General features: G+C 36.9%; 1 protein-coding gene across 2 annotated transcripts in view; it reads left to right on the top strand.

Annotated features, from left to right (window-relative positions):
- Positions 1-10,841: 10,841 nt before the first annotated feature.
- Positions 10,842-12,891, top strand: part of LOC137249168 (zinc finger protein 595-like) — a 139,457-nt gene continuing 137,407 nt past the window's right edge. The window contains exon 1 of one of the 2 annotated variants that reach the window (XM_067780456.1): positions 10,842-11,744. In XM_067780456.1, the coding sequence (XP_067636557.1) occupies positions 10,945-11,744 (800 nt within the window). In that variant the 5' untranslated portion in view covers positions 10,842-10,944. The remainder of the gene's footprint in view (positions 11,745-12,891) is intronic. The other variant, XM_067780455.1, reaches the window with a different exon arrangement.

Here is a 12,891-nt window from a genome sequence, read left to right as displayed (position 1 = left end):
TACTTACTTTGGCATTCTTGTTTATTTATCACCTGTTTTGTCCTTTGATGTATGCTTATTTTCTGTTTGATGGGGTACCGCTTGTGCAGGTCTACTGCTCGTGGTATAGTAAAAAATAGCAAATATTGCTACAAAATTAAAGGCGCTGTCACACAAAAAATTTTTTTTTTGATGGTTTAATGAGTGCCTTTTTTTTTATTGTATGTGTACCGTTTTTTATAATATTAATTTTCTTTTCTTTTTAGGTAATACCTTTTGTTTAATTTTCAATATAAATTTGTTTTATTTCTATTTCTTAGCACTTGTATGACTTTCCGCACTTTGTATGATTTTCTTTTCTTTTCAGCACCTTGCTTTCCAAAATTTTTAGTTCTTTGGGTAATTTTCCCGATTTTAATTTACTTTAAACCTGTTTTATTTTCAGCACTTTGTAATTTTTAAGTAAGTAAATGTAAATTTTTTCTACAATTTGCACTTTTTTGTTTGTTTAAATTTATTTGCAGTTTGTTTTATCGCGCACGTACCGGGTAAGTATTTAACTTTACTTTTAGTTTTTTGAATTTTATTTTTTTATGTTTTTTGCACTGGTATAGGTACATAAGTATACACTTGTATTAAGGTAAGTAAGAACTATTTGGTCTTTTTTCGCAAGTAAGTATTTTATAAATTTTTATATTTTGCAATATTTTTATCTTAGGTGTTTTTTCCACTTATTGTTTTTATTCAACCTCTTATAATTTTTTTCGCATTTAAGGTTTTAAGTTTTTCTATTTTTTCTTATAGGTCACTGATTCACTGATGGCCGCAATGGACTATGTATTAGCTAGGGGTATAAATGGGATGGGGTTTCCACTACTCTCCCTTCCAAACGAAAATCACGGCACTTCACTTTAAACTTCAAAAAATTACTTTATTAAACTTAAATCACTTCAGTCAAAAGGAGTCAACTAAAAATGATGTACATGAGCGGACGGTAGTTGATAATGAACTGATTTGGCAAATTTCCTAAGTCTCCTGCGCAGCAGGAAAACGGTAAGTATGTATGTATGTATGTATGTTAATATGAAAATGTACAAAGAGTATAAAAAATGCAGAAAACAGTAAGTAAATTCTTATTTTTCAGGGTGCTTGAAAAAGGTGAGTTAAGTAAGTTAATTTAAGTAAATCTAGGTATTTTAACAAAGGGTGTGTATCTTAGAACAGGTAAGTATTTTAGAAAAATGACTTAAGTAGATTTAAGGAATTTAAGGTAAGTACATATGTGGTTTTAAGAAGTGAATGTTTTAGTTAAATTTTACAAGGTGAGTTATTCTAAGGTAAGGATATGCATATATAAGTTTAAATTCATTGCAAATTCGTTTCTTTCATATTAAGTTCATTATTATTATAATTGAATAATTAGGGAAATTTTTTAAAATTCAATCAAATTGGAGTTCATGTCTCCAACAGAGATAGTTATTTAGGTTTTCAAAACCAAATTTTTTGAAATAGTTTATATCAATAAATTATCACTTGGAAACGAAAGTGTTGCCTAATTAATTTTTGTTTGCATACATGGGTTGAAATTGTGATCTTTTTAGGAGAGACAGAAGTAAACCATGTCTGGCTAAAAGCTGCAAGTTGTTGGTGCAGGTGTTGCCCTTGTGCTAACTGATGGTAAGTTGGGGTATTTGAGTGGGTAATGGAAGGGACGTAAACTCTTAGAAACGAACATTTGTCAGGTTTAAGGGGACTCTACTCGGGAAACGGAGCCATAGTAGAGTCCAAAGGCTGTTCACATCTCGTGAACAGGAGGGGTGGGAAGGCTCCACCTGACTCGGACAGGTTTTCTCCCGCTTTCCTATATTTATTTCTATCTTTAGTTTGTTTAGATATTTTCCCTCAGGCATGAACTCAATTTTGCTATGTAACTGTTGGGGAAGGAGAAGTGGCAAGAACCGCGCCTCAAAGCCGACGAGCCTCAGCCGGGCTACTACCATGCCACTCCGCCACTCCTCCTCTCCCGCAACAGGCAGTTACGTAACACGTTGCAGCAAGACAGAGCCAAAACCTATGCTACTAGCATCGCAATGAACTTCCGTTTCCCGTTCTGGATGATATATAGCCAGGACTGTGCTTTTTACTAACCTAGACTTAAGCTCGTGAAAGGCATCGATACATTTTTTGTCAAAGTCAAAGTTTGAATTTCTTCTAAGCAGGTTTTGCAATGGTTTGGCGATCTGAGAGAAGGACGGCACAAAGCGACGGAAGTATGAAAATAAGCCAATACATGATTGCAGTTGTTTTGGATTAGTAGGTATCGGGAAATTCTGTATGCTTCTTATATGGGAGCCATTTGGCAGTATTCCCGTACGAGTCACAGTATACCCTAAGTAGTCAATTTCATCGTATCCGAATTTGCATTTCTCTACATTGAGTTTCAAATTCCGTATAGCGAGTCGTTCTAGTACAGATTTCAATAAATCTTTGTGCTCTTCGAATTTTTCAGTTGCAAGAAGAATGTCGGCCATGTAGATGATGATCTTTTTATCGTAAATCATATCTCGAAAATGCTATTTATGAAACGTTGGAATACTGCGGGCGAATTTTTCAGGCCAAAAGGCATTTTTAGATACTCGTATTGGCCATTTGGAGTCACAAATGCGGTGAGCTTGATTGACTCAGGGGCCACATGCACCTGGTGGAATCCGCTCTTCAGATCGAGTAGCGAGAAGAACTTCTTGTTCCCCAAGTAGTCGATGCAGTCGTCTATCAGGGGTAATGGGTAGTTATCCCTCACGATTACTTTATTTAATGCACGATAGGCCACACACAATCGTATTTTGCCGTTCTTCTTTTTGACTAGTACAATAGCCGAAGCGTACGGCGAGTCACTGGGTCTTATTATCCCATCGTGGCGCAATTCGTCTACGATAGATTGCACCTGGCTTCGCTTGGCGTAAGAGAGCCTTCGGGGGGCGCAATGAAAGGGAACATCACTCAAATGTATCTTCATTTCATAGTTCAGTGGCTCAGGTATTAAGTTATTGTTAAGGTAAATATCGTCAATGATTCGTATTAACTCGTCCCGCTGACATTTGGGCAGCTTGGTGTCTATGTCAACGTCTTTAACATCGTGAGAAATGTCGATGTTGAAAATATCGGGCACTTCAAAAGCAGTGGAGTCAGTTGGCTCCTGAGGTTTATAGGAATTTTGTTTACTTTGGTGGAGTTCATCGACAGGATGTATCGGCATAACGGCAGGCTATACATCGGAACTAATTGCGGATTGAGCTATCATAGACTTACTAGGTTCATAACTATCTCTTATTTCTAATAATTTTTCCTTGGTATATTTTCTTACGCTAGTTTTTAATTTAATATTGAAAGTATACAGAAAGTCACGTCCCAAAATAACTGGTATGTTCATACTCTCATTTGGTATAATATTTAATTAAATTTCGTTTAATTTATTTAAAAACCGTATTTTGCATTTCACCTTTTTTTATAATTAAATTATTTTCTCCAATGCCTTTGTAATTGGATATTACTCCATCGGAATGCTCTCCTACCAACTCTTTTGGGACAAGTGACGCCTTTATAAAGCTAACGGGACTGCCGGTGTCAAATAAAGAAAGTACTTTATCACATCTTGTTTCCTTAGCCAATTTAAATGTTATACTTACAAAATTAAATGCGCTAATTGCGTCTCCCTCTAGGTCTGCTTCGTCTACAACAAAAGCCACGTCATCCCGTGGTTTCAAAACTTTAGCCGGATTCGGGCAAGAACGATGGTCATGGCCCATGTGCCAACAGCGGAAGCATGCCCCATCTGGGCGTAATGGATACGGGCAGTTGTGCTTTATGTGCCCACGTCGCGAGCAATTAAAACATACCTTCGGTTTCGTTGTTCGTTGTCCAGTGTATATTGTTGATTGTTGTTTTAATTTTGCTGTGATGGGCTGCTTGGGAGTAATTCCAGTGACGTTGGTCGCAGTAAATTTGTGTTGGTAGCGACTTACCAATGTCTTCAATTCGTCAAGGATGCGTGGCGTCATCAAGAGCTGAATCTTCGGAACCGAGTTTCCCATACCGTCGATGATAAAATCTATTAGCTCAGTTACGGCAATATTGGCACGCTTTGCCAAAGCCTGCATGTGTTGACTCGTCTTTTCTCTTCCACTTGCGCTGTGCTAACATCCTATACCTGCCGGGTGATTGCTTTGTCAAATTCGGCAGTCAGCGCCTTCTTTAAGCTGGAGACATTGGTGCTTTATCGGTAACCGTATCGGTAACCTTCTAACAGCTGATTCGACCAACCTTATGAGAATCAATGCAATCGATTATTGGTGTCGCTAAGGTCGTAACCGTATCGTAGCCAACCAATTGGGTTTTGGTTTACCGTCGTAACGATAAACAGCTGATTACGTTAGGGATACGGATACAGCGATACGACATACGGCACCAATGACTCCGGCTTTAGGGTGTCGTAATTTAGTGCAGTGGTCAGTGGCGTAACTACAACATCTGGGGCCCGTGGCAAATTCTTATGATGGGGCCCTATCAATAAAAATCGTCCCCTAGTACTCAGTTTGATTAAAAGAAACAAATTTTATTTCAACAGATGATTTTAATAAACAAAACAACAATTTAATTTAATTATTTATTAAGAAAAATCTTTTGAAAAGTGTCTATAACATCATTGAAGTTTAGAGATCGGGCCATAGAATTTTCAATAGACAGAATAACAAAGTTCATAACCTGTCTTGTCTCATAGAGTTTCTTAAATCTCTTTATCAATTTTAGTTTTGAAAATGATCGTTCAGCACCAGCTGTAGTCACAGGAATTGTGAGAAATAACATCAATGCAAAGCATACTTCAGAAAAGCTGCAAGACATAAAATAATTTTTTATTATTAATAAATCAGCAAGGTCTCTAATACACGACAATTTTTCTATTTCTGAAGGTGGATCGAAAACTTAGAATTTCTCTGCCAAATGATTCGGATATGTCTTTTTTATAAATCTCAACAAATTCTAGAGAATTTTTTTTTATAGATCAGTGTCATTTAAAAATTTTAACGTGGAAGGCTGTAAAACATTGAAATTTTAAACAATTTCATTCAGTGGAATGAAACGCGATTTCAGTTGGTTTATAATGATGTCCAATACTCGATAAAATATATTTACTCTGAACAAACTTTCCGGATCTTGAAGGCGCTCATCTTCGGAGAGCTCGTCAAAATGGCGTTTTACCTTCCTCTGACGAGTATTAGAAGATTCAGCGGTGATGGACCATTTTTCAGCTACACTATTTGCTTCCATTTTCAAATTCATGTCCATACCTTTCCAATACTTCTAGGCAGATTTTCAAACGTTTTACGGCATTTGAAAGATCGGTGGCTTTAGACTGAAGTGCTTTACAGGATGCATCGATAGTAAGTAGGATCTTACAATGGAAAACCAGTAACATAACAAAATTTTAGTTTTCGATCTTCTTTTTGAGTGAAAAAGCTTCATTTCTTTCATCTGATTTGCAATTTAACAGGATTGTTTTCGTTAGCGCTTTTTGCACTTCAACAAACCGAAATTTTAAAACAAAAACGGCATCATAACGTCCTGCCCATCTAGTAGGGTTTAATGTTTTCAATGTTATTGAATTTGAAGACTCACTTTCTTTATTAGATATCAAACTCGATAAAAAATTCCATCTTTTGATACTATGCCCAAAAAAATTATAAATTTGTTGAATTGTTTCAAAAAAATTTTGCATATCAATAACCTCTCTCACTGCATCATTGAGTACTAGGATTTAAATTATGAGCAGCACAGTGAACATATACGGCATTTGGCTCAACATCTTTTATGAGTTTTTGAACTCCACCATAAGTCCCTTTCTTTGTGTTAGCACCATCATATCCTTGTCCTCGACACTTATTTAGAGGAATGTTTTTGTCATTTATGGATTTAATAATTTGCTTGTACATTGCTGAGGCAGTTTGATCCTTAACTTCATGAAATCCCAAAAATTTTTCGTTAATGACAAGTGCCTTAGGGATCACATTACAATCTTTTTCGATCATACAATAACGGCAAAGTTCACACATTTGATAAATTTTTTAAATATCTTGCGTTGTGTCGAATAAGAGAGAGTAGAATGGTGCTTCATTTATTTCATTTATAAGTGCATTTTCTACTTTTAAAATCAGGACAGAAATTAGCTCATTTTGTATTTTCGGACTTAAGTATTTTATTTGGCCCTTTGGTTTATTTAACAACTCTTGCAAAATCGGATCGTATTTTCCTAATAACTCAACAATACTCAAAAAGTTTCCTTTGTAGCTTGGATTTCTCTGTGGCCACGAAAGGCTAAGTTACATGTTGAAAGTGTCAGAGTAACATCAAGGAGCCTAGAAAGTACTTGTCGCCAAAAGAATTTTTCTTTTTTTATCATAGACGCTTGCTCTTCATCGAGTGTTCCATGTAGTCGCCACTGTTGATACGTAAGACAGGAATACAGATGAATTTTTGATTTCTCGTGTCTTTGTATGCCATCTACAATATGCTTCCAGTCGTCATAGCCCTCAATCCAAACATTTTGATATTCTTAGATGCCCGATTTGCGAATAACCAACACGGTTCACAATACGCACTCTGAAGTATTAAAGAATAGGAAAGACATGTACGTTCAAGCTTGACGCCAGACTTGGAGAGAGTATAGTAATGTTTTTCTATAAAATATCTATTGTTACTATCTTTTAAGAAAGGGCCATTAGGTTTACAATGTCCGTTTTCAATCAGGAACCTTTTCACTTGATTAGTTACCTCTTTAAAATTACCCTTATCAGTAACATATGGCGAAGATACAATATTTTTCATGCTAGAATATAATTCACTTTGATTTTTGCCGGTACCTTGTTGTGGTTGTTCTGGATCTAGATATTCACTGATGTTGGGTGCTGCATCTGATAACACTGGTGTACTTTTAGTAAGCTCCGATTATTCACTTCTGGAGCACTGCTCAATCGATTTTTTATTATTTAAGTCATCATTTTTCAAGTACTGACTAATTTTAGGCAGCTTTTTATTTTTTTCTTCAGTCTCCTTCTCTTTCGTTTTTCGCTCCCACTTAAATATTTTCTGGAACTAGACATTTTAATATTTAACTTAAAAATATGTGGAAACCAATGGATGCATTTTAAAATGAATAAGAACCTGCAATTATCGGAATTTTGATTGACGGGTTTTTGACGGTCATAAGTAAGTAAAATTACTCGTCACGCGTGCTTCTCTAAAAATGAATAAACATCTTTTTGTTAAGTTCGGTTGAAATGCTTAACGATTTATTGATTGGATTTTAAGCAGAATTTATAAAAATATACTTTTCACATAAAATAAATTACTCATGCACAGCGCCCTCTTGGGACGGGGGCCCGTGGCATTTTGCCACCCATTACACCCTATTGTTACGCCACTGGCAGTTCTTGTTGATAGAAAGACTCATGCTGTCCCTGTTAGCGAACGGCGGAGAGCCAGAAGCTTTAAGCTATCGTCCGCTCCTGAGGAATCCATAATTTCCTCGAAATCACGTAAGAAATTAAGTTCTGAGTATGACACGTCATCTCCGTTGAATGTAGGGAGAGCGCGCTCGATATCTCCAAAGTCTAGACGTCGCTTATTCTTGATGGGGACCCGACCTTCAAGATCTTCGATTCTCTTGATTAGTGTCAAAATTTCAAGCCTCTTCTTTAATGCTACGACCTCTTCGTCTAGGTCGCTAATGCCTGGTATGGCTCGTTGGCCTCTAGCACTGTTGATGGTAGTGGATGTGGCTGCTGTAGCGGCATTTTCGCGGGTATTATTGATATTGGCGGCATCGGCGGTAAGAGTGGCGTTGGTAATGCTATAATCGGCAATGGCAGTATTAGCATCTGCTATATTGGCGGCATCGGCAGCATTAGCGTCTACTATATTCCCGGCATCGGCAGTAAGAGTGGCGTTAGTAATACTAGGATCGGCAACGGCAGTATTAGCATCTGCTATATTGGCGGAATCGGCAGCATTAGTGGCACCAATATCGAAGGCATCGCTAGTTTCGTCAGAATCTGTAGCGTTTCCAGGGGCAGAGGCTATTATATTTGCTCCAACTCACACTACGCTCTGCAATAAGTTGCGCAACTGTTGCATCGTGGCTGATGGGGGAAATTCCACCCCGGCTTCTTGTAATGCATTCGTCAATTTTTGTTTTGGGTTGGCCATTTTAATTGTACAATAAATATAAATTTTTCCAAATGGGTATGTGGTTGAACCCCACACCTGAGTTATAAAATTTCAAATTTATGAGTATTCAACGTGCATTATGAGGGATATTATTCCTTTCTTAAACGTTGCTCTGTTAATTGTTCCATAGTACAAGTTTACAAGTATGATATGTATGAGAGGGAAACAATTCCTTTCTCTTTCTAACACACTGCCGTTTGACACTTCGGTCAGTGTCAAACTATTGTGGAACTTGCGTGGAACATGCGTTTGACACTGAACGAAGTGTCAAAATTACCGTGGTTGCTGTCGTGGAAAGCGACGTAGGAAACAAAAAAGGGAGCGGAATTCCAGATATGGGTTGCTGTGATGGTAAATTTTTTTGATCGACTTTAGTATGAAAATCTAGTGCGTCTATATGGGTCCTACAGAAAATTATACAAAAGTCTTGAATTGGGGTATCTGAGGACGCGTAGTTATTCCAGTCTTAAGAATACAAACACGGATGCTAAGTTTTTCTGCCCGTTCAAAAGTTCTCCGCGAAAAACAGTTTGAAACCGAGGTCGACTGCAATAACCCGTCCAAAAATGTAGAAAGAGAAATGAAAAGACGCGTTTTGTCCTGTTAACAATAGTCCAAAGGCGAAAAAGTATTCGAATTATTGGAAGCGAGGCAAAAACGCCTCCATTAATACTTCCCGAACGGTTTTTGTCATGTTTTAACAATCGTCCCCGGTAATAAACTATCACAATTTGTTAATTAAAATTGTCCAAAACATATGGATTTTAAAGAGAGATGTAATTAAGTGTTTGAAAGTAAATAAGGATATTTCTTTGTAATTTTACAATAAAAATTTTACGCAGTTTTCGATAGCTGCTACTACACTTTTCTTCAACCTAAGAAGTACAACAGTGCCAAATAGCTTCCACAAAAAAAAACGAACGATAACAAGCATTTATCAGGTGAGCATGACTGTGTATGTGCGTTCTGCTACATATCCTACTTGTAGACCTGTACTATGAATTGCTCAACCAGAAGTAAGTCTTTCTCTTTTCTTTTTATTGCTCATCCTCATCATTTGTCAAGTTGGCTGTGGTTATCGATACTTATTATCTATGGATGTAATACAATATTTAGCTTTTGTTATGTAAGTAGAGCTAACATATGTTAACAGTACATTTACAATTTGCTATCTTCACATATTGGACTGATTTAAGCCCCCATTACTGATACTTAGCATAGACTTGACTTGACTTGGCGTAAACTTGGGAACTTAGCCACGATTATACTCCACTTGGCGCATAAAATCTGGCATCATAATCAGCGTTGAAATTTATTTTTAAATAAATGTCAATTTGTATGACAAAATGTCAAAATGAAATGGAAACAAACAAATGGCATCTCAAAATGTAAACGTCACTTAGAACTTACATAGAAAATCAAAATTCAACAGACTTCTAAGTCAAGTTAAGTTTTGAGTAATCAGTACCATGCAATGTTCATTTAACAGAACTGTAAGTGACAGTTCGCAAGCCAAGTCAAGTCTATGTTAAGTATCAGTAATGGAGCCTTTATTCAACAGTTAAGCGATTAGAACGTTAGCAGAAGGTTGCGAATAAGCGGAATTTCCCTAAATTCGTTACAATACAAAAATTTGGTCCATTTCCTTGAGATTTGGTCCTGTTTTTCGATGAATTTTGGTCCCAAATGAAAACATGGTATGGCAACCGTGGATACGAGCGTATGAAGCATTGTGAATTCATACAAGTGGCGAATGTTTAAAAAAACGTTCACAATAGTAAACAGCCTCGACCACCTGTTCAATCGCTGTTCGATTACTTAAATCTATTGCCAATAGTGTTTTTCAATCATTTTTGCAAACGACGGGCGTATTGAATTATTTACAAATTTTCAAATGTTTGCTTAACAGCCTGCTCATATTTCATCTAATAACTAGATTTTAGAAATTAAAATCAATATGTAGTCTGATTTTCTGTATACACAATTAAGAGAAAAGTTCATTTGAAACACAAATGGGCGATTCATGGCATTTCAATTTAATAACAGCGAGCAAAAAGCAAACCTTTCTTCCATTCTCTGGCCACCCGCGACCATAGTGTACAAGTACAAGTGTGTTGACTTATCTGTCAAGCATTCTGACAGGCACTCGCTGGATTCGGAATGACAGCGAATTCAAAATGGATACCATTACCGAATGCTCCGAATGATTGAAAAACTGAAAAAGTCGAGACGATTGGTAGACAAAAATGTTGTCGTTGAGACCAAAAATGCGACTCTAGACCTGAGATTTCCATCAGGTGAGCGAGGCTGTTTGTAGTTTTGACGTTTATCGCTTAGTGAACACACTTGGTATAGGTACACTATGCCCGCGACAGCCTTTCTCTTTACAACTATTATTTGACATGTAGGTATGGCAATGGAGGAATATAAAGATTTTTCACTTGAATGAATTCACAATGGCATGGAGTGTTTATCGATACAATTTTTTTCTCCGATACCTGAGTAGTCGATGCAAAAGTACTGAGTACTCGATGCAAAAGTATCGACTACAAATTTTTTTGGTATCGGGTCAAAAGTTGAGTACCTTATTCTCTTTTCTAGAATTGTTTCATCCCTAAGTCTCCCTTATAGTGTTTCACTGTGGTTTTTTTTATAATTTTTACTAAAGCAGACACTCCATAGTACATGTTTACAATGGATACACTCGCTCAAATGGATACAAGTGATCTATATATCGATTACCTCTGTCGGACCTGTATGATTAAACTGGAAGCCTTCTCGTCTGAAGGCAGCACTGAACCACAACATCAATCTATATTTGAAACTATTGAGGAATGCGACGAATTACGAATAGCTGACTTGTTATCCAGCACAATACCCCAAATAGTGGACGTGCAGCTAGGTGACGAGCTACCAAAAAAAATTTGCTGTAAATGCTTGCACCAATTGATATGTGTATATCGGTTCCAAAGATTGTGCGTGCAATCCGACCGTAAGATGCGAGAAATGATTTCTAAAAAATGGGATGATTTAAAAAGGTCGATGATGGAGGCAGAAATTGACGATGAAGTATTACCAAACGACACAGATTCATGCCCGTTGAGCAATTGCCAGCCCAAATGCACTGCTCAAAACTCACTTGCAGAAATAGAAACGGCTCTTGAAGGCAGACAGCAAGCAATTGAGGTGGAATCAGCACAATGCAGTACTGCTGAGCATTTACTAAAAAACGAACAATTACTGAATTGTTGTGAAAATTCGCAAGGCGAGTTAAGCGAATTTATCAAAAACGTTCCCATTGAAGATGATGAAGAAAATACTGAATATAGCGACACAATCCAAGCGCAAGGCGAGTTAAGCGAATTTATCAAAAACGAGCCCATTGAAGATGATGCAGAAAATACTGAATATAGCGACACAATCCATTCAACAACCTTTGCAACCAAAGAAGAATTTACAACGGAAGAGCAAAAATTAACTGTGCCGTAAGTATGATAAGGATTATATTGCCAACTTTTTGTTTTATGTATGTATATCGCGCCTATTAGCGCGTCCCCAGCTAACATAGGATACCATAACGAGCAACGTTAGGATACCCAGAGACGAAGAATATATTCTTTGAAAATGGAAGAAAAAAGTGCTCCTTTTTGAGAGACTCATTACTTCTACTTTGATAGAATTTTGATACTTCTCGATTATTGAAATTTTTCGAAAACTTTTTTTTTTGGTTCGCGTAGTTTGGGCTAATAATTGAGCAATAGCCGCCAAAGAGCTGGACAATATTAAGTTTGAATTTCTGTTTGTGATAGAAACCGACAGTCCATCGAAACCCCACTACATCGCACGTTTAGTTGTAAACTGATTAAACTCAAAATTTGCCTTTTTTAGATATTTCGATATACCAACCAAACCAACTAAGAAGATTATGCTGACATTTATAGAATACTCAGAAAGACCAAAAAAGCGGACATATATGCCTTTGAATCTCAATTCTATAATGGAAGTCTATGAAAAAATAAAACTTTGCGTTTTCCCAACAAAATAAAATTTTGATTTACATCTGTTTACAATTTATCCGTTAAGCCTTATTCAAAGGAAAATTTGTCGATTTGGGGCAAATCTTTTTACCTCTCGTTTGAAAGATTTGTAAAATTTTATAACATAAGGTCATGATACGCCCAGAAGGTTTAATGTGGTCATGTTAATCGTTTCCGATATGGTCGCACTATTACGTTAATGGTGCGTGGTTACCGGAGCATACGGGATCTATATTCCGCAAAAGACTATTAACATGGGTAACACTCCCCAAAGCCTTGGGGAATGTCTATCGTTAATACAAGAAGATTTAAGCTTTAAGGTGATATATATATTTTTGTTTATACTTTATACAAAAAAATTGTGACATTTTCGAAAATTTATATAGGATTTACCCTTTTTTCCCGTTTTGCACAGTTTGACATCTTTTTTATGTAGGTTAGGTTAGGTTAGAGTGGCCACCGGTGCGAGCTCCAGTGCACTTAGGCCCAAAAAGGTCCCATTGTGATACCACGTGGATGTTGTTGTTGTTGTTGTAGCAGTGGTTCGCCCCACCTAACAGCCGCGACCGATCACAAATTGTCATCAATATCCTCT

The sequence above is a fragment of the Eurosta solidaginis genome, chromosome 4, assembly GCF_040869045.1.
Source record: "Eurosta solidaginis isolate ZX-2024a chromosome 4, ASM4086904v1, whole genome shotgun sequence".
In the NCBI taxonomy this organism is placed as follows: domain Eukaryota; kingdom Metazoa; phylum Arthropoda; class Insecta; order Diptera; family Tephritidae; genus Eurosta; species Eurosta solidaginis.
Note: the sequence above shows the minus strand (reverse complement) of the source record. Positions and strands in the feature narration are given on the sequence as shown.